Here is a 26014-nt window from a genome sequence, read left to right as displayed (position 1 = left end):
TCTTTGAAACACCTGTACTGACTATACAGTTACACCTGTTACACATAACTTTTTAAGGGCATTAGCTTGGTCACCTAGCGAAAATCAACCAATTGCGACAACGGCTGTCATAGCAAAATAGAAAAAGTTGCGTAGCAACAGCAGTACAGTAGCCAATCGCCATTGGCGAAACATGATACTTCCAAAATGTTTGCTGAGTGGTGTTACTATGTGATTGGGGCTTACAGTAGCCAATCAGAACTTATTAAACATGCGCCAACCATGCGTTTTCCATTGTTTTTACTGATAACAGTAAGATAGAAATTGTCGTCACAACAGCATTTTGTTGCTAGGCAGTAGCCAATCACCGCTGAACAAATATTAACATGCATCACAAAAAAAGTGATTGCCCTTGTTCTTACTAAAAACAGGTAACCAGAAGTTGTCATCACGACCGGATTCTGTTTCTAGGCAGTAACCAATCACTGCTGTTGATTAAACAATCACCACAATATGCGCGTTTGCCTATCTTCTTTGAATACAGTAGCTCAGAAGTTGTTGTCACAACCATATTCTGTTGCTAGGGACTCAGGAGCACAGGTAACCAATCACCATCAAAAACGTGTTTTCCTGCATGTGATTTTGTTGAAGGCTATCTTATTTAAAGACCGTAACTCAGAAGTTATCGTGACAACCAGGTTTGGTTGCTAGGCGACCGTTGGTGCGCACCTTGACTAAGACTCCCCTCACGACGTAAGCAGTACGGAGATTAAACAGACACAGTACCGCCCCCCACCAACCACCTCAGGACACCTGTTTGATCAGCACCTAATCCACTACTAATCTGGGAAGAAAGAAGGACTTTTGTTGGGGGAGACTTTGAGCAGGAAATGGTTGCCTTCCCTCCGGCCTGTTCTATCTCTGATTGAATCATGCCAGCATGTATGGCATTATGTCCAGCCTGTGTGTGTTAATCCCAGTTTATTTCAATGGAGATAGCCGATGATTTGATTAAAGTTAATTCCGGAGACTATTAAAGGGACCAGGGAAGCATCCATTGCATTAACCCCTCAGGACATTGTTTCCACCTAGGTGCAGATTTCTGATAGTGACCGGGTTCTGACAGCTTGCCAAGATATTACTACTTGAATATAAGCTGGAAAAATGATGAAAAACATCTTATCAAGCTATGATTATGAAAAATGTAATACCTTGGTGGGTGCTAAAGTTTAATCCAAAAACTTTGCATAATATTAAAGGAACAATCCCTGTCAGTGTAAGGAGGGGTTTAAATCTCCTTAGCCAGTCTCAGTTTACATTGAAGACAAAGACAAATAGAATAATGAAAGAAGGTAAGAAATGAGCAGTGCACTGATTTTGTTTGGTTCACAAGCAAATACGACCGCACAGCGGCCATCGCACCATTTTTTTCTGACTTCAATAGCTAGACTATTAGCTTTAAATGAATTCTATACCGATGGATGAAAAGATTTTACAAGATATCAAAGTGGTTCATCAAACATCCTTACTGATAAGTTGATCTTTTGAGGAAAGAGCTCATCTGAGTGTTGGAATTTCTGGCACTCAGTTCCTACCACTGGGGACGCCTTATCTCAATCATTGATTGAAGTAAAATTGTGGGTGAATATTTCCTGAATGGTCCAGTGATGGGTTTATCTATCAAAGGAGGTTCTCAATTCATTCCTCCTTGATCTATTAAGATTTCCAGGTGGCCAGATCTGATCTTAGGTATCCCTTCCTTGGTGGGAAAGAAAAATGATCACTGGGTATACTATTTCTGATTTTTATCTGACATCCCTGGGCAAAGCTAGGTACCCCTTGAGTGAGGAAAGCCTTTTTCAAAAGAACAACACTGGAGCCTGCCAGGGATTCTTACCCAGAACCTCCAGATTCTAAGTCAAACAATAACCCTATTAAAGTACAAGACAACTTTCCTTCAGTGAATTACTAGACTAGTAAGTTCTGTAAGCAGACAGTTTCCTTTTCGCTCAAAAAAGTAGCCATCCCAAGAGGGTTGTCTGGCTTTTTATTCTTAGATCACCTTGTTAACTAGCGCAGTGTTATTCAGTGTTAGAACCATTGTTAATGAAATATCAGTAATGATGAGGGTACATGTAGACCCATTCGATCCCCTTTTTCATGCAAATTCCCTAGTCAATTATTTACTTTGGGAAGGCTTGAGAAATAGCGCAGACAGATCTTCACAATTTGCATGTGGATGAAGCCCCTTTGAGACGGTTTTTCTGTGCAAGAGGAAGAAAAGCATGATAATGCTCTCCCCTCTCACCTTAGATAAATATGAAGCTGCATATGAAAGATGTTTTATCAATTTATAGATGTCTGCTCCCCTATCAAAGTTGTCTACGAATCTGATTAACAAAAGAGGTGAAATGGCTGACAATAAATTGAGTAATGTCTACTGTCTGAATGGTGTTCAAACATTGTCAGTGCATCTGAACAGCTAATGTCTTAAGGATCCTAACTACATAAGCAAACTAAGAAATTCATTCCAGCATGACACAAGAGCTGTAAATGGGAGATTAAAGCTTAAAGTTAGCATATTTAACACATTTCTTTCACCTGTTTGTCCCTGACATTGTATATAAAATATGTAGCAATGTATAAAACTGTCTTGCACAGTTCCGGGGCCCCACACACCAAGCAGTTCTTTTCAAGACTTCTCGAATTTCCTGAAACACCAACCTGTCTTCAAGAAAAATCACCTACGACAATGCAAAAGGTGACAAGTATGGATGATTGAGATTATCAGCTGCTGAGAAGGACCGAGAAACCTTTGACTCCTTAGGAGAACGCATACCTGGCCATTCTTGGCCTTATTTCTCTGGTCCACTTGGAAAGAAGGTTAAGCTTTTCCGTGTTTGTTTAGCGGCTGCCCTCAGACCAAGTGGGTTTCTCAGGTTTGTTCATCCATCAATAGGAGGTCATGGCACACTGGTGACCAGTGGACTCTATCCACTGTACTCTGTCAGGACCTTGACCGAACAGGTACAAGGTTACCTCTACACTTAATACTACCTGATCTGTAACCGCAACACTTTTTGCCATCTGCTTGCATTTGAAAACTTTGCGGCAATTTGATTGACCTGGGTGACTCAAATAGGACTCTCACTTCTAAAAAGTGTCCTCTTTCAGTGTTGATTTTTTTTCAATAGTTAAAAAATAAACCTGCTAAAATGTATTGAATGCAGAACAGGGAAGTAAGAAAAGCAAAGCTAGCTTTACCCACATAACTTTTTTATACTGACAGTACTCTTTCCTTTTGTTTAAAAAACAAAGTAAGAGGTAAAATTTGAATCAAGTCTTGTTTGGGAAACAAAGGGATATCAAGTCAAGCAAATAAAAACACAGATGAAAGGGTTGCATTACAACCACCTACTTTTATATTTTTCTATCAATAAAGTACTTTTTGTAATAAAGCTTTCATTTGAAGAAAGGATTGTCGAATCATCTTCTTTCTCTTCGAGGATTTGTTCCACCAACAGAAGCTGCACCGGAAGACTAGAATGCCTTCTTTCCTAAATCTTGTCTGAGAGGGAGGGTGGATTTCTGTTACCAGGTCAATATGAAGAATAGGGATGGGGAGGCTTTTCAGGGGATCCGACTCCTGGGCATATTTGTTCATGTCCACTACTGAAACCCACTTGATAGATGAGGACCACCTGAACAGTGGTGGGAGAAACCATTATATTCTCATTGATCAGATTTTAACATCAATGTTTAATCATTCTTTTGTAAGTTTCATACCCAGAACTATTAATAGAAGGTCTAAATGTAGTAATTTTTGTGTAATCGGTTTTGTCTTGTTGTACATATTGTACAAGAAGGAATACGTAAAAGTGTTCCAACCTCCCCGTTGATGGTGATGGTGGTATGATCCACTAGACTAATCCATCAGTCAGCATGACCCATTGTTGTGTGTGACAGGGGGTGGGCAGCTGTCATGTGCGAGGGACACCTGACACCCAGGCATGGCCAGCACATACCTGCATGGTCAAAAGGGACTACCCTAACAGGGAGCGAAGTGTAACCACTGATTGGTCAGTTAGCACCAAGGAGCTTTTCAACCTTCTTGTTTGCACTCAGACAGCCTCCCACCCCAAACTTTATATCCACCTTTGAAACAATTTGGGGGGGGACAGACAAAATGTGCCAAAGTTTCTATCATTGATGAAACAAAAGGAATTTGGGGGGGAAAGACAAAATGTGCCAAAGTTTCTATCATTGATGAAACAAAAGGAATTTGGGGGGGACAGACAAAATGTGCCAAAGTTTCTATCATTGATGAAACAAAAGGAATTGGGGGGGGACAGACAAAATGTGCCAACGTTTCTGTCATTGATGAAACAAAAGGAAAGTTCAAAGACAGAATCTGTTTGGAAGATGAGTGTAGGTAAGAAGAATTTGAAGAAGTCGGGTTAGGAGAAAAACTGGTTTGATGTGTCAAAGTAATTCAAAGACCTGTTGAAACTTTGCCATGTCATTCACTTTGCTAGAAATCACTGCTAGTTTCTTCTTGAGTCAGAATTTTTGATAAGTAATATTTTGTGGATTTTTGCATTACCCATTATATATTTTCACTGATATGATGTCCAATCCTAACCATCCGACTTCAGGAGTGTGGAGTGCCTGTCAACCATCCCTTCTAATATTACAAATGGTTTGGAACGTCTCCTTCTATGAACGCTGCATGCAGTTGAATGGTTAATGTGTAAAGAAGTTAAGCTATGAATTAAGACTTCTATTCAAACATTTGAATTAAATCATTCCGCACGTAGGATAACGAAGGTGGAGCTAGGTTTACACCTGACACTGGCTGGACAAGAAAACTCAATTTTTGTCACCTGGTTACCAAGGTCGAAAAAGGTCAGACACTTATTGTGGCGAGGTTCGCTACAATCGACCTGCGAAACACAAGAGCGACGCTCGGGCTGTTGACTTTACTATCCGAACACCTTTCTTTGGAGGAAAAAACCCTCCAGTGTGCAGAAAAGTCAGACACAATAGAAGCGAGATCGAGTTTCACTTCTTTTGAGGGGTAAGATAGGACTTAGGGAAGGTAATCAACCATTGTAGTACTCCCATAGCCTTCAGCAGAAGGACAACATGTTTGAAGTGCTAAAAGAGAGTGTTTCACCTACAGAAAGAAGGTGTAATGCATTTGGTCTGTTCAAACCAAGTGGCGCACTTAGGCATTCAATTCTAGTGCAACTGTTTCTTATTGACGGTAGCTGAGTAGATGCTTTTAAAAGTAGCCAGTGTCAAAGCCAACAGCTTTTAAGTTGGGAACAGTCCTTAAATATACAAGTTTTCACACCGGTCAAAAGTCTTAGTAGTCTTACCCCATTTATTCTGCTATGCATGCAGACAAGACATTCATGATTTCTTAATTGTCATTGAAACAATCGTTAGTTTTTTTCACCTACAAAGTGTGAACTACTGTGAAAAGCCTTTATATTATCCGTCCATTTGTTTCAGACGACAATATGGCTGTGAAATCTTTAGACTAGTTTAGTATTACTAGTAATTGCAAGGAAACTATAAATTTTACATTTGAATTGGATTACAATATTGTTGAATTTGCTAGAACTTGTCAAAGAAAGAAGCATTACAATATATGCAGGTGTCTTGAAAAAGCACAACATTCTGGAAAAATCAAGACAATCTATGGTACCTGACAAGTACAACAAGAAGTTTCAGGTTTACCAAGGAGGTTTGAAGCCTTCTTGGGGAACTAAGGAGCTGAAAAAAATGCAAAAAATGCTATCCTTTGGTGTACATGACAATGTTGCTAGGAGCATTTTGATTGGTAAAAGCAAGCCTCTTTAACCTGCTTGGTTGAGGAGAAGAGATACAGGACAAACAGGAAATGAAACGCTAATCAGATCACCTGGGCAGGACACAATAGGACACCTCTCGGGGGGAAACATAATCACTTCTTTTTAAAGCTTTATTCCATGATCCTAGATCTAGACAGGGTGGGGCACAATCAAAGTTCTTCATATGCTGTAATGTCCAAATACAATAGCATAGGCCAATGCATACACACCCTCTGCAATTTTCTTCTTTATTCTAAACTTTAGATAGTTATTACAATGAATCTGGTGTATTATTTGCAAAAAGTAGGTACCCAAATTTTTTAAGTAATGAGGCTGATTTACCGTTTTACGTGGTCAAGGCACCTCGAAAACGGAACCCCCATTTTACGTCCCTTCTGAAAGACGAATTCATGAATTCTTGAACCCATCATCGAATATGGCAACTATGCTATTAGTAGAGTCAAGGAGCTTTTATCAGTAGGAGAGAGTACCGAGTTACCCGCCAGCTGTGCGCCTTTGTTTCGCCCCGTTAAATCCCGCAGCGCTTTATTGTTTACTGATAAAAGCTCCTTGGTAGAGTAAAGAAAAAAATTATTAAAAATTATTTTATGGAAAAGTTTTCAATGTCCCTCCCACCCCCTCCTCCCTAAGACATGGACCAGTCTGGAAGCCTGAAGGTCATGTATCAGTATTAGGATATCAGAGGGTCACAGGGTAGAGTTATTGGCCCACCAGAGATGTGAGGAGATACCACCTTCCTGGAGGTGCTAGCTTCCTTCCCTGTGGGCGCCAGACGGGAACCTTGCCAAATATGTGTCAAGGTCCTGCTGACTACAACAGATGGGTTATTCATGGTCAACTTCAAGCAGATGTAGGCATCCAGATTCCTTCAATCTTCACAGATGATGGTAGCGCTCTGCAAGGCATTATGGCGATTGACAACGTTTTTCTGTGGCTTTGAAGGCCAACCTTTGCATGACAATCGCAGCCACAAACACATGTAGAGTTGAAGAAAATCAAAATGAATTCAATCTGAGTGTGCAGAGAAATGTAAATGCATCACTCACTCTTGTAGATTCCTGTCATGAAGATTCTTGCAGGAAGTGCTGTAGTTTTGAATGCTCCACGCTTCAAATAGGGAAGATAGCAAAAACTATATCTATATATACCATGCATGAAACAATTAAAACCTTTATTGTTATCAAGTTAACATTATGTATATCATTGAACTACTACTTATGGTTTATGAAAGCGAGGACCTTCAAATGATAATGGTATGGGCGTAATTCTTCCCCCAGAAGAAAAATGGTTCAGCCCTAAGGTGTGGTTGCCTCAGACAAGTTTGGCTCGTAAAGGTCAACTTTTCCAAAGTCATTTCCCTAAGATTCTCTGCAATGTTTTCTTTTATTTTTCTGTTTATATTTTAACTTGGTCTATCTAAGGAAGTCTTCAACCTCGTGTAAAGATTATAACATCCTAGAAGTAACGTTACATAATACATTTGATGAGCGAATTATCATCTACTCTCGAGGTAGAGGTTCGGCTTCGGCTGTTTTTTGACGTCTTTTTATGCGTTTTTGTCGGGCTTTCTATTGGACATGAAGAAAGCTATACAAAATAGAAAGCCTGACAAAATCGTCTAATAACATGCAAAAACAGCCGGAGCCGAACCTCTGCTTGGAGAGTACTAATCATCACCAAGTGTTGTGGAAATTAGCAACAGATAAATATTAGTAGAGCCGAGGTGTTAGCTTCAAGTGCATGTACGTGGAAGTCATTTTGCTGAAACTAACCACCGTTATAGACAGATAGACACAACAAAATGGAACTGGAATGGTGTTTAATCTGAAGAAATATGTGCAATTTCGTGGCCACTGGCTTGCAGGCTGCTGTGTCGAATGTGGGCCTGTTGGATAGCGGAAGAGGGCGGGCAGTTTGGGCGGGAACGCTCCGCGGGGGGCGGGAAAAGATCCACACGGTGGTCGTCTGCGCCTGACAGAAAGAGGGACAAGGAACGAGCTTTCGCTCACATTTCTCACATTCTTTTGTTTCTTCCTGGAATCTTCGTGTGTCAGTCATTTTCTGGGTATCGGAGTCCATCGCGAGAGTGTACAAAAGGCGTTTGACAGAATTTCTCCAAGCCGAGTTGACAAACTTCCAAACCGCCGGAATGTCGGGGTCGCGCCTTGTGTTGTAGTCTCATAGGGAATACCATATTTTACTACATCCTTTGGTATTCATGGGAACATGAATTCCTGGAGAAATCAGGTCACAAGACTTGATACAGATATGCTACAAAAATACATGTCAGAACGAAGTCACGACTAAAGAAAATGTTAGCTATGACAATATTCGAGAGAATGAGCCAAATCGATAATTTACTAGAGCTTGTCTTTTCAAGTTTTTGTTGTAAGATTGCCATCTTTCTTGGTTGATTTGTTTTCTTTCACGCCACTTCTTTTTTTAGTCGCCAATTCCCTCAGTGGACATAAGGAACAATTTTCTGCCATTCGCTCAAGTATCGCCCCAAAATTCTTTTTCTTGACCTTAAAAATGTTGATCCTCCCTAAGGGTCGGGCCTTCATTGAAGAGAGAGGAAACTCCCAAACACCGAAACCAATTGGTTTTCAGGGATCACAGAAAATATCAGGAACTCTTCATAAACGAAATCTTTATTATCACAAAAATTGTAACTTTTTTTCCGTCTGGTAAGCTGCGTAGTGCGTTTTGAGCGATTTTTGTTATCCAGAAAACATAATATACGTGATTATAATGGTTAGGTCGCAAAGTAACGGTACCTGCTCTTGCCAAGATCTTCAAGAAAGTAATAAGACATAAAGATTTGTGTGCGAGCCCTACTATTGGTTTGACCTCAAGAGAAGTGTCCGCCTTGGCGGCGCTAGCACGTTGACGCTCTAATGTCTTCTAAGACACCCGCCCTTCTTATGCAAAGTCACCGGGGGTTGTCTTCTAAGACATAGCAACGCCCACCGAGAATGTGTATTGTGAATTTCAGGACGAGCCAGACGTCTGAAATAGTGGCCCCGTCATCTACACTTTAGCATTACAGGTTACAACAGGCGCGAAATGTTGCAGCAATTTTACGCTGGAATCCTTTGGTCGGTCGCTCAAAAAAAAGCTGAAATTTCGTGACAAATACCACGAGTCGCTGGTCAGTATTAAATGATCCTCTATCGGCTAATACAGAACTTTGCCCATTTTCTAATAGAAGATCGAGGAATACTAGTTGATCGAGAGCTCTAAAAAGCAATGAGAAACAGACAATGACACTGACGATGAATACTTTAGGTATTTTTGGAGAATCCAAACGAAAAACAACTTCTTTTTTTCGTGGTGTTTATTTTCATATTTAATTTCGGGACTAGATTTTAGTTAAGTAACAGCAGTCATTGAAACGGAAAGTTGACCAAAAATCACAATTACATCTCAATCATAGTCAATGTAACCTCCTTGATTTTGAAATGTCATAAATGAAACTTTTGCCAACTTTATTTAAATTTTTCACTGAAAGCAAAATTCAGGGCTAGCGTAAGTTGTCAGTAGTGGAATAATTGAAGCTTTAATATTCATATTTTCCTAAGCTCAAGGGATTTTGCAACAGTCTTTGACATCATGTCGTTGTCACCTCGGATTTCACGCGCATTGATTGTGTAAACAAAACAAAGCAAAACAACAGAAAGATGTCGTCTGTCCGCACGTTGCTGTGATTGGCTAACATCCTCCCCCTCCTATCACACTGTATTGACTATTGCCGGTACAGGGGTGGGCCATGTTGACAATCATCAAATTAACCACGTGACAGCCCAAACAAACGGGGCCACCAGCATTTCCGGACAATTCAACACGAGCAATTTTACAAAATTCCTTCGCATTTAAAAAGTTATAAGTTTATCCCGTAGTTTTCCAGTGCGTTTCTTCTCGGTTGTGTCTAGCAAGCATATACGGGTACAGGGCTATGGCAGGAGATCCGCGGTTCTTATACTAGGCCCTCGTCTCTTGTTACGTCGCTCCACTTAGCGGCGGCCCTTTTGAAATCCGATCGCCACGGCTAATTACCACAATTAGGGTAGCCGGCCGATTGTATGGGACATGACTGGCCAGGTATGCCTGGCATGCTCCGCCCCGCCCACCAAGGGGAAACCCTTGTGCTGCTCGGCAATGGGGGAGGGTCCACCCCAGACTTTTACCGGCAACGGGGGTGGGTAAAACCCGAAATTTCTACCAGACACAGCTAAAATCCTCACCAGAGTAGGATCTAAGACGAAGGGAGACCGCTATCCAAACTAAGGAGCGGTTGGTTAGCCTTGTTTTCTTAACTTTTGAAGAGGGACTCTCTTGTCTCTCCCACCACGAGTATTTCCCCAAGCCCTCTGCTGCGTCAATCATCATCACCCACGGTCTGCGGGGAAGATCTAAGGGATACCGCCGGCTGCTGATTGGTCAAAACCTTAATAACATCCTATCTGCCAGCAAAAATAGAAAGTCTGCCCGGTAACACCACTGCCGTGGTGCTAGCAACAAGTGTATACCGTAGTTTAACTTTCTTTTGCAAATTCCTGTGGTCGGAACTAAGAAATAAAAGACTTTTCAGTGACTGTTGTTAAAGTCATTTACTTAGAGACCACAAAAATTTGTTTTCGTTCTGTTTCAGAGGATGTGGTTACTACGAATTGTACCGAACGGAAAATGAATACCTGGCTGTTGGCAAATGTTTTGAAAGTCTACGGTAAATTTCTTCAGATTGATGCCCTCCGAATCAATTTGTCACATCTTTTGGTCAGACGAGTGGAACATCCGACAGTCTCAAAAATAATGATATATCGCCACATGACCTTGTTCTACATTTGTAAGGTCATTTTTGGTCGATGGGGTCAATCTTTTAATTCATATTTTTTTAAGGGACAACTTTTTTCCCCAGTCACTTTCCAAGTTCTTGACTGTGTAATTGGTCCACATTTTCTTGACTCTTGTGCAATGTTGTTGAATCGTCAAACTTTGTTTTTCTATCGTGACTGAAAAATGATGTTGTTTCCCTCAGAAACATAAAAAAACGCCACATTTTGTCGAAAAAAAGTTTATTTTACAAATTCGATGAAATATACAAAATTTGCTAACATCTGCACTGAAAATTTTGATAAAACCAGAGCCTACGAAAATTGACTGGGATATTATTTTTGTAACACTTCTCCACTGTGTGGTGTATGAATATGTCACAGAAACAAATGTCGCCAATAAAAAGGCTACTTCATATTTTCGACATCTTTGTAGTTAGTGTGCATGCACGCGCAGTGTGTTCCACGAAGAATTCCCCATAGCAACCCAGCACGTGAGAACGGTAGAGTCGGCTCTCTATCGCACACGATCAACGCCGCCTGCTTGCAGTGGAATGAATAAGGGAAGGATCAATTTATGAATGGAAACTTTACTCCACTGCCGTTGTCTCTGAGGGGGCAAGCCTGGCCAATCCGGAGGGCGCAGTTCGGGGGACCCTGTGGCCCGGGCCAACCCCGGCCGTCTACGGCCTGTCTGGCTCGCAAGGGGCGTCCCCGCGCGGGCCACCGGACCACACAACCCGGCGGTACAGCGTAGGGGTGTCCGACGGAGAAGGGTCGGGCAACCGTACCTCCCCAGCCCCGTGTTTCTACCCACACATAACCTTTGCATCCACACTAATGTTTGGTATGTGACGATTAGTGTTGAATGTTGTCGTCACGCACACGCACTCACACACCTTGATTATTATGCAATTCCGTCACAGCCCCACGTGGGACATTGCGATGGACCCTTCGATTCTCCCAACCGAGGGGTCCCGTGAAGTGTGAATGCATTACAAATGAGGTTGAGAAAAGGGGAGCTGTCAATCATCTCGAGTAGGCGTGGTTACGTAGAAGAACCCTGTGTCGGGCCTCAACGCGCGAGAGTCCACTGTTGGCCGGCCAGCAGCATTAGAGCGAACGACGCGGTGTTACCCGGTCCCCGTCATTCAGCGCTGCCGGCCACACCATACTGTCTAAGACCCCACTGTAACACCTTTAAGATACTTTAGACCCTTCTCAAGTAGTCACCAGGCCTTATTTTGTTCTGATCCCAGGATTTGGCCCGCAAACTTGACTGGATCAGGAAGACTTCGCCTGCTGAATTCGTTCCCCACCAACCGCCATGGACCTACTGTGTTGTGAAGGAGACTTGATCAGACGGGGCTACCGGGACCCCGCCTTGCTCGGCGACAACAGAGTCTTGAACAATCTCCTTATAACAGAAGACAAGTATCTTCCCTCCACTACCTACTTCAAGGCGGTACAAGACGAAGTCAAGCCGCACATGAGACAAATGGTCGCGACTTGGATGTACGAGGTGAGTTCTCACCGCCACGACAGCTTGCCTCACATACCTGCGACTTCTTTACCTGATCCTTCCCAAACCCCTACCTTCTTCGCTTTACTTCAAGCGGTTAGAGTCATTCTTATGTTTCTTGAGGATTTCTACCCCAAGTGTATGTTGTTTTTGTCCGAGTATATTTGAGTTTTTGTCCAATTTTCTATTTTTAATTATTTTTTTCGTCTTTATTATGAAACTGGCACCTATCCAACTGGATGGGGCACTTGTCTAGCGAAAATGGCGCGGCCCAAACCCCAAAGTTTCTCAAGTTCTTTTAACTCTCTAAACTTCGCGATATTTCACTGAAACTTTGCATGAAGATAGCCAAGGGTATGTACTATCCGTCCATCGTAAAAGTTTTTAAATATATTGATGCTTGTATTTTTAAGAATATTTATAATTTTTGATATTGCCTTAGCAACCCCGCAAACGCCCCCAAATATTTTGGAGGGAAACATTCTAATCAGATTTTACCCCTTTCCCTTCTGAAATTGGTGTCGGACTTTGTTTGGAAATTTGACCAGGACTTCTAGGTACCGTTTGGCGTTTGAATTTTTAAAATCCGTCGTAATTTGGAATTTTGGCGAATTTTCGAAACTTTCGACATCGCCTCAAGCGGGGGAGGCCTTATGCATATTAATGACTAAGCATTGTGTGAATGTGTGCTTTTTTTCAAGGGAATCAGTTTCAAACCGACGCACTGCCGGAATTTCTCTTCTCATCCTCGATTGTCTACAGAAATTGCAATTCCTTTTCCCTTTCTTCACAGGTCTGCGAAGAACAAAGATGCGAAGACGAAGTATTTCCCCTAGCTATGAACTATTTGGACAGATTTCTATCTCAAGTACCGATAAGGAAAAACCATCTCCAACTCTTGGGCGCAGTTTGTATGTTCATCGCGTCCAAGTTGAAAGAAACCATCCCACTAACGGCGGAGAAGCTAGTCATCTACACAGACAACTCTATAAGGTGTCAAGAACTCATGGTAAATATTGTTTGTTTTTTATGGAAATTTTCCTTCCGCTGTTTTTCCTCTTAACTCTCTTCGTACTTTATACGATAGCTCTGATGTCGTAGGGAAGTTTTGAAAGCTGGAATAGTATTGAAAAAGTTGTAGCAAGTCGTGAAAATTCCTCGGATTATTACAGCTTTTTTTGTTGTATGTGTGCGGGGGTGTTGTGTTGTCGAGCGCCGTGAGGCTTTCTCTCTCATTCACTCTACCACATTCCACCGGTGTACTTCCGATTCATAAGATCAGTCGTCACGGCAATTTTAACCCCGAATTCCGGTATTCCCACTGAGCTCGTCCCGGGCCACCCCTCTAGATACGACCCGAGTGCCTTTCTTCATTTTTGTGGCCGATATATTTTTATGTGGGGCAGAGCAGTTTGCTCTCTCTGGGGTGTTTGTTTCTTCGCATTGTTTGAACCTTCCAGAAGTATTTATCTTTTAGAAGTGAAAGAAAGTTTCAACGAAGCATCGAATGAAAGTTTGATTATTTTAAATTAGTTAGACCTAAATTTTCACTGAAAATATGAAATATTAACACGTTTGTGTGTGAAGAAAAATAGCAGAATTTAAAGCCAGACGGTGTATGTAAATGTAGCGATGTTTGTGAAAGAAATGTTGCGAACTTTGCGACTTGATAGGATATGTAGCAACTATCCCAGTCCGACCTTGGTTTAGACGGAAACGCTGCTTTTCCTTTTCAGTCACGCCCATAAAATGTCCCTACCGAAAACTCCACCACATTTATTTGTGACGATTCTTACGCCTAAGTAAATGTACATGATTTCTAAAGAATTTTCTAGATTTTTTCGCGTATTTTTTGTTGCCGTAGGGGAGATGTTGCATTGCCGGTCGCCGACAGAAATGGATAGGGGGCGCAGTTTAGCTGTTCTCTTGACGACTTTTCAAAAGTGAAAGAATCCTTCAAGATTTTTAGAGATTGTTAAAACTGAAACTGAAAGTGCTAAAATGCTGATCGTTTCAAGTATTCAAGACTAAACAAGAGTCAGTATTTTTTAGTCAATTATTTTTTGAGATTCTGTCACTGTTCTATTTTTAAATGGAGACAGGAAGGAAAAATTGTCTCCCTCTGCTTTTCCTCTTTCCAAAATGAGCTAACAGTTGAAAAGTTCACAAGATTGAAATCTCTTGTATTTTTACAGCATTTTTGTACAGATATTCTTTCTGCTGCTTGTTAGACTTGTAGGAGTCCATACGGAGACCTCACAGTATTTTCACATCCTTGTGTGAAATGTAAAAGTTATTGTAGGGTTCCTGAATTTTGATTATTTGTGTACAAACATTTCAAGATTTTGTTAGCTAATATTTAGATAAGGAGTGTAGCTAGGAGGGGACCACCCTCGAAACAAACATACCAAACAAACAACCTTGTTTTGTTTGGTTCGTGTCGGCGGGAAATCCACACATAACAGTTACATTTCCTGGCTAAAAGTGGGACATTTTCACTTCCTTTCACGAAGCCTTGGTATGGAATTTACACATCCCTGAAATGTTGTAAACCATTTCCTCACGAGAGCATGCTTTTTCCTGTTTTTCCACATTTTTTCACACAATTTGACCACACAGCTTGTTGAACATTCTGTTACTAACTCATCAACCAGTGACTCATTAACTAGCTGTTAACTTACCAACTTTTCTGACGTGTTTTTCAGGACTGGGAACTCTTGGTGCTGATGAGACTGAAATGGGACTTGTCGGCAATAACACCCTGTGACTTTCTAGAACACATCCTTAGTAGATTGCCCATTGAGAGGGAAAGGAGCGATATGATCGCAAAGCACGCACAGACGTTCATCGCTTTATGTTGTACAGGTGAGCAAAATTTTGCATGTTCACTTCCAGAATCCAGTTACTGCGACAATTATACCCTGAAGTTAATGGTCAAGACATAGTTTGCGTACAGTCAAACTTGTACTTGTGTCTGAATCTGCAAAGTAGCCACAGTGGTGGTCAATATGACCACTTTTTTGGTGGTCCATAAACATGAAGAATCTAAATCATGTCTTCTTTGACCTATTTCTTGAGTGGTGACTCGCTCAAAACAAGTTTGATGACCACCGCTGCGGTAACCTCTGATGTGTTATGTACCATTGCACCCTATAAAAGGCATCTGTGCTCGCAGCTTTTAGTACGATTTACTAGTGACAGAAATTGCCCAAACGAGTATGTGCTATTCGAAGCCAATAAAGTTGCCTTTTAGTTCCCCAAGCATTCCACAAATAGAGTTAATTATGGTATAGCAGTTTCCCGGTAACTGCTCGGTGCAGTTAAAATGTGTTTCCTAAAGGCGCATAATGTGTTAAATGTGTGTTTGAATGAAAACGCTTTCACAACTTTAGGCATTAGGGCCTCATTCCTTTAAAATTGGGCTGAAAGCTTGCCTGCTATTCACCTGAGTTGGACAATGAAAAGGTGACGATTTAAGTGTTGAAAGGTCTTTGTTCTGTTTGGACTTAATAGCTGATGTGTAACTTGAAACAGATTTTTTTCTCCAATGGCCATTTCTTTCTTTTGTTCATTCTCTCCGCAAAGGGAGGGATATTGAACCAGTTTTATGAAGGAAATTCCACTTCAACTGCAAAAACTAATTTTGAGTTGATGACACACTGTCCTATTGTTTCATGACCTTTGTTTAACCCAAGCAGGTTCTAAAAGAACAAAGGCAGGCGTTTTTCCCTGCAGTAAGGAGTTTGGGGGAATACGTCTGTGACTAGAAAAACACAGAACGACTTCCCCACCCTCCCCACGTCATATGGTCTCTCTAAAAGGGTTCTTCCGAGGAAAAGAAAATAAATGTTCACCTCTACATCATTAAAGATAACATCCCCTCCACTCACAGGCCACAAAGCACCTTACTTGACCCTGAAATGGGCCCACGTGATCCGTTCTTACTCCATTGTCCGTCCCCGTCTTTGACAGGCACACGCCTTCTTTCAGCCAGTGTTCTCCCTGCCTTCCTCACTCGGCTGCACTTGTGTGAGGGCTTCCGTCGGTCGCTATAATTAGCATCCATCCCTTGTACCTCGCCTGAATGGTCCCTGCCTGTCGATAATCCATCAGACCACATTGTATGCCTACAAACTTTGCCTGGACCATTAGGTTGATCATTAACCGCCCGTTTCAGACCCAAAAAAAGGGCTACTAGTGCAAGAAATTCCACAAATGTTTCAAAGTGCTTAGTCATAATATATCAGATGGTAATGAAAGTCGAAGGTGGGAGAGGGGCATTAGAATCACGTCACTTATTTCCCCAAAAAGTTTTGAATTGGAATGTCCCATACTTTATCCTACTGGCGTTCTCCTTGACCCGTTTCTTGAGCTAACGAGCTTAGGTTAATTTGTCCGACCTCTGACCAGCATTTTGTCCTAGGAATATCTCCTACAAAGCTGGAGTGATTACTCTGCTTGACTTAATGAGCCACCAAGAAATCACCTTGAAGTCACATATTGTGATTCTGAATAGCAGTTGACTAGTCTCCATGCCGACCAGGTGTTAATGATAACCAAGGAAACAATGTTGTTACAAATGGGAAAGTAACAGTAGATTGGTATTTAAGAGGATTTTCCTGTTTTCCAAAACAGAACCTTGAAGCAAATTTAGGACACTGGTCTGTCTGGAAGCAGTCAGTCAAGAGGATTTGTCCCATTCGGACCCAAGGTTGCATTTCATGGACCGATTCTCAATCTGATTAAGCTAAAAGGTCAGGCCGTTTCTGGTTTCCTTCCGGCAGTGTTGAACCTAAACTTGGACAGACATGTTGGGCAGAGGGCCCAACCTCTGCTGCCGGTGTGCCGGGAATATCAGGCAGGATGTGTTTCCGCAGCGGGCAGCCGTCCAAGTGGAGCAGTGCCGTGGGAAGCGGGCACTAAGACCCTGTTCACATGAAAAAATTGCAAGTGAGTTAAACAAGGAATCCGATTGAAATTTTCTATCGGATTAAAAAAAATGTGTTCACATGAGTTTTATACAATCGGATTAAACTCAAACTTGCGACCGCGACCACACAATCGGATTAAACTCTTTACCACGGCACGCGTCGTGTTTCCAACGACCACCGCGGGCACGCGTAGTTTTTCCAAAATGTTGCCAGACTACCTCATAATTTTGAAGGATGTAGCGACATCGATATTGATTATAACTGTTGAGAAATCGGCCGGCTTTGGTCAGATTTTGACGCGTCGATGGTCCGCAACACACACTGACGAAAGTGGCGGCTTCTAGGTCATACGGGGTCATTGGGATAGTCTATTAGACTGGGGGTGGAAATGATACGCGCGGTGTGATTATACTTCACATTTAACTATATAAAATGTATCTGTTGCAGAAGTTGCATGAATAAGGCAAACTTCTACAAAAAAATTTGATTTCATCACGTATTTATCTGAAATAAAAGTCTGTGTTTCGTTTAAAAAAACTGCTCGCCCATGCTTGCATGCAGTGAAGTGACCCAAGCTCGAAATTTCTGTTTAGACACGCTTCCGACTGTTTTTCTCGTAGAATATTTGCTTTTTTAGTGGTTTTGGGACATTGACTCCAGCAACAGGAGAGAAACGAAACCATACATGTTATTTTCATGGGCAATATTGCCAAAATTAACCAGTTGGTCTTCTGCCACACTGCCGATTTTTGGAAAGAACCGGTGCACATGTTCCGGCGAACCTTGCGGCGTCCGGTTGTTAACCATAGCGGTAAGATGATTTTGCAAGCAAACTTTCCCATAAACTTCTTTACTAATCCGTGTATCATCCTTTTTTTGCCATGTTGTAGGTATGGTTGTATGTCTTATGTCCACTGTACCCGTATGTATGACGTCAAAACCATGAAAGAAGCCCGAATCCAATCCAAATGTGTTCACATGGCCGATTGTGGTCAATCGGATTGCGCGGCAATCGGATTGCGCGCGCTGAATCCACCTCGCGAGGTGGATTGCAATCCAAGTCAATCCAATCCAAAATGGGCAATCCAATCGGATTAGTTCTGTTCACATGGCTTTGGATTGGTCATTTTAATCGGATTCCTCGTTTAACTCACTTGCTTTTTTCCCATGTGAACGGGGTCTAAGTTGTCCTCCATTTGTCAGAGGTGGCAGCCACTATGTTCAGAATGTGGGGGAGCAGGCGGGTTGACACAACAGGTCTGTCAACTGGTCTGCGTTCCAGCGCTGGCTTTTATGGGGGACTAGCCTCCACAGCAGGCTTCATCATGGGCTTTTTTTTTTCAGTTTGTCATCCACCAGAACACTGAAGATGAAGTCTTCTTTGGGGGCACATTGTGCATAAAGATAGCCCTTGCAATTGTTTGGATTCCAGGCGAAGGGTAGGCCTACATGGTGACATGGAGAGTGGCCTGTGGAAGCCCCAACAACAGTCTGTTTTCCAGGCTAGAGCACGCCCTGCCTGTATGTGGGACAGGGAAGGTGGCAAGAGGGCATGTTTGGGAATGTCTCCCCCTCCCACCTAGATGCCTTCCTGTGATCAGACAGGTGCCCTCTTGTCCCCCTTGTAGGGACAGATCATTAACTACTGTTAACGGGTGTCCCCCTTCAAGTTTCTAGAGACAAACAATCATGAAAATGTTAAGTTATCAAGGAATATCTCAGTGATAAGGCAACACAAATGTTGTTGATGTTGTGTCTTTAACAAAACTGTCTTTATCTGTGTTTTTCAGAGTTCAAGTTTGCAATTTACCCACCGTCGATGATCGCGGCGGGAAGTGTCGGTGCTGCAGTCAACGGTCTGGTCGGACTGGGGGGGATTTGGGCGTCACCGAACGAACTGCTCGAACAGATGCAGAAAATCACCAACATAGACATGGTAAGAGCCTTCTGTTGTCGTCTTTATTCTTGACATTAAAGGTCCTGGCCACTCCCAAAGATGTCACATTTCTGAAGGTTGTTGAACAAGTGGGGAAACTGAAAGCTGAAACAAAACAGTCCACTTATTTTTTTGAGGTCTTCTCTGGTTTTTGTGAAGTAATCTCCAAGCAGATCCTACGATGCCATATTATAGTATCAAAGCTGGCCAAAGAGTATAGCCGGCCAAGGGGAGTCAAACGGTGGGTTTGTTACTATATTACGCCACCGTGGATCTGCTTGGAGATTAGTTGTGAAGCATGTTGGTGAAACATGCTACGCATATCAAAACATAGAACACTCCCAAATATTTTAGAGGTTTGTGGTTGGGTGAGGAACGGTAGAAATGCGAAGGTCAGATCAGTTCACGTTGCAGGTGCCACAGTCACACCTCTTTCTCGATGACATGACGCAAGAGCCTCGCATGTTCTATGTCACGATTTAAGGACAGGGCAAGATGAGAAAAACAACCGTACAATAGGGCCACACCTCTACCTTAAATATTTACAGTGCCTGTCTAACTTGTACGCTGTTGCAAGGGTTGACTAGCGCTCTGTGATGGTGTGTCAAGTGTGGAGGAGAGAAAGACAGGGAAAGCCATGTGTTAAACAAATATCCGCTGTTTGTTTGTCCCCATTGTTTCACTCCCAAAAGGATATGTCAAAAACAATCTTGAGAGAGCAGTAGGGTTGGGCGCTATTACATGTGTGGGGGTGATTTTGTATTTGCAGACAATTGGGTAAGAAGATAATGTAAAATGCAACCGGTTGGCCATACACCCACGCACTTTCAACTAAGCAAATTCCTCAAGACTTGGCCAGGATTTTCTTCCCTTTCGGAAAATTGGAGCAAGCCCTGTGTCTTCCTGTTGATGATTTCTCCATGTTTTTAAGACCTGGAGGGTCTCAGAGCCTAAACCCACTGTCCTTGTGTGATAAGGAGGTGTCAGGAGGAAGGACCAAACCTTGACCCTCAGCCATGCTCTGTTTTGTGTCTTGAGACTTGAGAGATTCTTGAGGAGCAGTGCGGGTGGCCACACAGCACCCAAGTCCCCAGCCGGTCTTATCTCTGCACCAACTTTATAGGTTCTAATTGAAGATCTGATGAGTCACAGATGGTAGCAATTTGCCACCTTGTGGAGCTCAGATCAGCTCAGCAGTAGTGCACATGGCCAGCCTAGATTTGACCCAATATCTACCCTACAGCTCAGAGCTTGACCCAGCACCGTAGATTCTGATATTTCTGTGGCATTTTTATTCAGTCTTGGCATCACCACAAATTCACACTGCAAACATATCTGCCGTTTTCATTGTGTTGCTGCAGTTGTGTTATCTCCAAACTCAAATGTACTGTGGAATCTTGATTTTGGCCATGCTAGACATTCAAGAGTTGCAAACGTAAATTAGTCTACAGTAACCCCACTGCTGGTAGCAGCTACCAGACAGGATGAAAGCTCACTATGAAAGAACCCTTCTGAGCAGGAAGTTAGCGAACAAATTGGATAGGGTCGTCCAGAAGTGTTTGCAAAGAGGTCACTGAACATTTTGTCCTGACCAATCCCTAGTTTTGTATCATAAGCAAGTAGCATACCAAATGAAGGAAACATGACTGTGACAAATTGCGGACAAATTGTCAGGGTCAAGTGCTGGACATGACTTTAAAGAAGGCAGTCCTTTGGAAGGCAATCAAGGTCAAGCACAACCTGTCCTACCCTTCCAGTGTAACACTGTGCGAAGTCAGGAGACGATTAAAAGACTTGAAACAAATTGTGCCTAGTTTCAGTGGCAGTATAACACGGCTCACACCCAAATGGTGTCTTGACGATTTTTGTCGGAAGCTTTAAGCCAATCGCAGCAGTAAACCGGACACATGGTTTCAGTTGAGTCCAAGGTTTAAATCCAGGCAGCGCCCACAGACAAACCAAGGTTTTCAAACTGGGATTCTTTCACCTGCTGCCAGTGTTATTGGCTTTTAATTGGAGACAAGTGCAAAGCTGAGGGAGGTTTATGTGTTCTTACTGAAGCTGCCATCTCACAGACCACCCTGGATAGCATCAGGGGAACCATTTAAAATACTTTCTGGGCAGGGATCTGTTTGGAGCTGACCTTGGGGGGTTCCTAGTATCAACAGGATGGGTTAGGCATCACAAATGTCTGTGATAATGAGGCGTAGTCTCTTACAGACTGCTTGGGTTGCTGAGTAAATAGTAGAAGTCTAGTCTGTCTAAGTTGTGTGTAACACAAACTCTCCTGTCCAAGGCTGTAACTGGCCCCTTCCAGCAGAGTTTGTGCTCCTCTAGGAGGCCAGCGGATGTTGGGCGGGCTGCTATAAGTGAGATTTAGGCAGGCTAGTTTGTAGTAGAAATCAGTCTTATGAGTTGTCGAATCTGTTGTTGGATAATAATCCTAGGGAAAGGGTGCTTGCAAAAGTGAAAGGTGTCCCTTTAAAGCATGACTCATACTTGCATGGTTCCCCACACCATCCCTACATCTCCTCCTGTCTGCCCACGTGCATGCCCCTTTGCTCACACTGTCTAACCCCTTTTCAGTACCCAGCTGACCTCAGAAATTCCTCGCAGACAAAAGCCGCCCTTCTTTCTAACTCGGTTTCCACGGCAACCCTGAATGGCCGTTTTTCGGTGGGTGTGGTACCGCCGCACACCCACCTCCAAATCCTTATATCTGTACACCCCATCTCTGCACTTACACCCCTTGAAATTATCACTTATTGTGCATCTGGTATATTATAGAATGCTATGGTGATTGCGGCATGTTTTTGTAGACCTTTGCCCAGTCTCTGGTCCTCTAGCTTCACCTTATGCCACTTCATTCTTTCCCAGCATATTTCCCCCATTCATAGCTGCTTACGACTCTCCAGCAGCCGTATTCGATACTTTGTATCAGGCACAGTTTCCCTGCCCCCTTATTTTCTCAGCTTTCCCCAATGGCCCGTTTCTCCTTCTCCCGGCCTTTTCTTCTCTCCAGCTGTTTTTTGTTCTCTCCAAAACCTGATGCAAAAACAGCGAGTACTTGTGCATAGGATTTCACCCTCCTCCATTGACCAAAGCTTTGCTTTTTTCCTGAAGTGTTGTCGTACCCTTTAAGTACAATGTTTTCTTAACAGAACATGATCCCGGCCGAGCGGCGGCTAATTGTGCGAAGGAATGTCAGAGAGTGTACAGTCTAGATCGGGACGGGACTTAGGGTCCTCAAGTTCTGCACCTTCCTTGTCAACATGTCTCAAAGAAAATACCACAACTCAGGAGTTAGTCCTAAAGCTCCCACAACAAACTGAGACCCAGCTAAAGACTCAAAACACAGAGTACAACTAGAGATTCAGTTTTGGATACTGTTTCTGAATGTGGGGCTAGGGTTACAGTGATTGGCCTTGTCATTAGTGTGAGCTGATAAGTTCTTCCTTTCGGAGATGGGAAAAGCAAACTGTTGAAGAGACTGAACAAACACAGAAGGACATGTCCCAGACATGGAGTAAAACACTTTAAGGAAACCTGCAGCACTTAAAGAAAACTTACCCGTGTGAAGACAAAGTTATGGCTCCTTAGAAAAGTTCTTAAAGTTTTGAAGACGACAGAAATGCTTTGCAAAATGTCTTGAGATCAACCAGGAAAAAAACTATTTCTATGGTCAGTTGTACCTCCCACGGTGGTGTAAGATTGAAGGTGTGCACAAGTTTTGTTTAATCTTGGTTAGTTTAATCTTCAGAAGTGGATTAAGCTAGTCAGGTGGGCTGTCCCAGGGATATCTAATCTCAGGCTCAGTCTGAAGGTGAAAAGACTGTTCCTTAGCCCCGTCTCCGGTTTCTTATAAGGAGTGACCAGAGGGAAGACCTCAGTGCTGGGTCAGTGGTACCACACAAAGGATCAAAGCCTGCCTCCCCACCCCTCCAACCACAGCCAACTCCTCTTACCAACCGTCATTCATTCATATTTCAAATTCGCTTCTATTAAATTAGGAAAAACAGCCAGATAGTGTGACAGCTTTTGTTGCCTGTTTTCGAATAGTTGAATAGATACACTTACTGAAGGTCTGTGGATGAACATGTCCCTTTTTTAACGGAGAAATTACTCAAGTCTAAATGCAGTAATTCTACAGGGTTTTAAGTCTTAGTGAGTGATTTAGAGAAGAGCTCAAAAAAGTGTTTTTTACCAATTTTAGCACATTGTTCGAAGTGGACCAATCAGCACTCAGCACATGGCTTGATTAAACCAATCAGGTCCTTCGAACGATAGGATCACATGTTGGAAAGTACCCAATGGAGAGCCATTTTGTATGCATTCATGTAGATAGTGAGTACACACCTGTTTGCTAATCATGTTATTCTTCTTTGTCTTTTTTTAGGACTGCTTGCGGGCGTGTCAAGAGCAGATAGAACAACTCCTAGCTACCAGCCTCTGCAACCCCATGTCTCACCCTGACCCTTTGGCAACGAAGCATCAGGAACAGAAGGACCAATCCACAACCCCGACAGACATCCGTGACATTGACTTCTAAACCGCGTCTTGGGTTCTCTGCGAAGGAAAAAGATGTATGCTGAAATGTGCAGACCTGCTTTACCATTGGTTGACTCTAACAGTTTTTGTCGTAAACCAAAAAAAAAAGTTTGTTTGAAAGTTGGACGTGTAAGCCAATATAGTAGTGAATATAGTATGTTAGAGTCAACCAAACACAAAGTGAACTTGCTTTTTTTTGGTTGTACAAAGATATCAGCACAGATTTTTCAAAAGCAGAGAACCTGAAGTTGTGATGAAATGGCTGGTCAAGAACTCGGGCAGTCTTCCATGTTGGAATTCTCGGGATCCTCAGATTCGCGACTGGCTGTATCAGTACATTCCGCAAGAAAGAACATTCCGCGAACTTGGTGCCACTCCATTCCCTTCAAGACATTCCATGCAGCATTCCAGTGGACTTTCAGCAATCTACATTCCATACAAACTGACTTGTGGACTTGAGTTGGACTGGATGTTTTCCGTGTAGTGGAAACGTTACAATGTCTTCCATTTTTGGAAGGATCGCACTTGGGTCAGCGGATTCTCTTCCCGAAAGCGTTTGTCTGCCATGGTGTTTGTGTGCTGTTTCCCAACATATTACCGTGTGTGGTGGTTTGTAGCACATTATAAACTTGAACTCTGTTATCAAATGTGGTGCCCAAGGCACTACTGATGAATTAGCAAGCAATGTTAACTAGTTAGGTAGGGTTTTTGAATACTGAAAAGAAAAGAGCCTCCAAATTTGGTTGTGTGAAAACCATCCCTGCACCCCATCTTCTAGAATGCTGAGTTCCAAATGCGGGTAAATTTTGCACTATAAAGATGGGCAAATCTGGATTACACCATTATTTGATAGGGGTAAACTGGTTGGTTTGCACACACCGGAGGCACTAAATTGAATGGTTTTCACAGTTTGGCTAAGAAAGTTCCTTTTTTTCAGCACAACGTGATTTACTCTTAGACTTAACAAGTGGGCTTAAATTGCACTATTGAATTCAACCCTCCGATACAGCAGCAAATTCCAATGTTTCGAGCTTAGTTGTTATGTCCACTGTAGGTGAGAGGTAGAAGAAATTATATTTTGGAAGATGACAAAATGAACAAAAAAAATGTTGCCAAGATATTAACATACGAAATTCTACTGGTGAACATATAGATTTATATATAATGAGCTACTTGAGCCGGAATAACTAGCAGATCATAAATAATCAATTTCTACAGAATGTGCCTTTGCCTTTACCTCTCAAATGAAAAAGAGTGTGAAAAAAACAACCCCCAAAAATATGAGTGCAAGAGCTTGCTACCTCAAGTAGGACTGTACCAATTGTACCAAATAGGGGTGATAGGGTCACTGTGTGAGGGTTGAATCTATCCATTCCAAGTGTGCTGTGCCTTGAAAAACATCATATGTTTTGCCTTTTTTTTTGTTTTTGAGTGGCATTTTGAGTTCTTTTGAGTTTGAAGAAGACAGACTTTTTAAGGGGTATGCTAGCCCTGTTGTGGTGAAACCAAGGGGGTTATATCTCATATAACCTCCCAGGTGAAACCGAGAGTGCCATGTACATGTAGAAAATGTATTTGTAAACAAATTGCCGAAAGCTGCCTTAAAAGTAAACGTGAAGGCCGATATGGAAAGAAAGCATTATATATACGTCACACGTGAGAATTACAATGCAATCTTTATTCAGGTTGAGAACCTATATTAGCTATGTCTTCCCAGATGGTATGAGTGCTATTGTGAAGGATTGAGTGAAGAAAAGAAAAGAGTGTGAATGAGTACATGCAGTGTTAGTAAAAAAAAAAAGGATTGTATGAGGAAGGTGTGCGTGTGTAAAGAGAAAAGTGCAAGGAATGATGGAGAAATATGGGTATAGTAGTTCCTCGGAAGGCCCAATGTATTGTAGATTTTTGTACATTATATGAGATGGAGATGTTGGAAAGGCCAGGAGGAGGAATTTGGTCGATGAAGATGCGACTGATAGAAGAGAAGACACTTACTGTATATAGCTTGACGAGAAACAAGAAATAAAGATGTCTTTTGAATGAAATTTCCTGTGATTTGTATTCTTTTATAATGCATCTCATTTTGTCAATGCTAGCTCATAGTTATACAGTGTATCTGGTGTTACTCTAATAGGCATATGGGTGAAAGAAGGGATCTGACTCTTACAAAGTCACATAGGTCTATAGGTAGTAAACGAACATATTTTCCAAGCAGGTGTTGGGGTTAGAAGGTCGTTCTTGAGAACATCATTATCAGTCATGAAGTGATAAGAGCGTATTCTCCAAGCAGAGGTTGGGCCTGGCGATTCGTACAAATAGTAGTGGCCGGGATTTTTACCAGCTCGCGAGGTAGAAATCCGGCCACTACAACCCAACATCTGCTTGAA

General features: G+C 42.3%; 1 protein-coding gene across 1 annotated transcript; it reads left to right on the top strand.

Moving 5' to 3' along the window:
- The first annotated feature begins 11759 nt into the window (after window positions 1-11759).
- Window positions 11760-25672, top strand: LOC118406671 (G1/S-specific cyclin-D2-like). Its single transcript, XM_035806929.1, has 5 exons — window positions 11760-12212; window positions 13006-13221; window positions 14918-15077; window positions 18934-19079; window positions 23476-25672. The coding sequence occupies exons 1-5, from the start codon at window positions 12018-12020 to the stop codon at window positions 23626-23628; spliced, it is 870 nt and encodes a 289-aa protein (XP_035662822.1). The 5' UTR covers window positions 11760-12017; the 3' UTR covers window positions 23629-25672.
- The last annotated feature ends 342 nt before the right edge of the window (window positions 25673-26014 follow it).

The sequence above is a fragment of the Branchiostoma floridae genome, chromosome 19 (assembly GCF_000003815.2).
Source record: "Branchiostoma floridae strain S238N-H82 chromosome 19, Bfl_VNyyK, whole genome shotgun sequence".
In the NCBI taxonomy this organism is placed as follows: domain Eukaryota; kingdom Metazoa; phylum Chordata; class Leptocardii; order Amphioxiformes; family Branchiostomatidae; genus Branchiostoma; species Branchiostoma floridae.
The sequence above is the reverse complement of the archived record's forward strand: the minus strand, read 5'-3'. Positions and strand labels throughout refer to the sequence as shown.

Coding starts and splice junctions, on each gene's coding strand:
- LOC118406671 (XM_035806929.1), top strand. CDS start 12,018: ATGGACCTACTGTGTTGTGAAGGAGACTTGATCAGACGGGGCTACCGG. Junction 13,222..14,917: donor TAAGGTGTCAAGAACTCATG/GTAAATATTGTT, acceptor CGTGTTTTTCAG/GACTGGGAACTCTTGGTGCT. Junction 19,080..23,475: donor AAATCACCAACATAGACATG/GTAAGAGCCTTC, acceptor GTCTTTTTTTAG/GACTGCTTGCGGGCGTGTCA.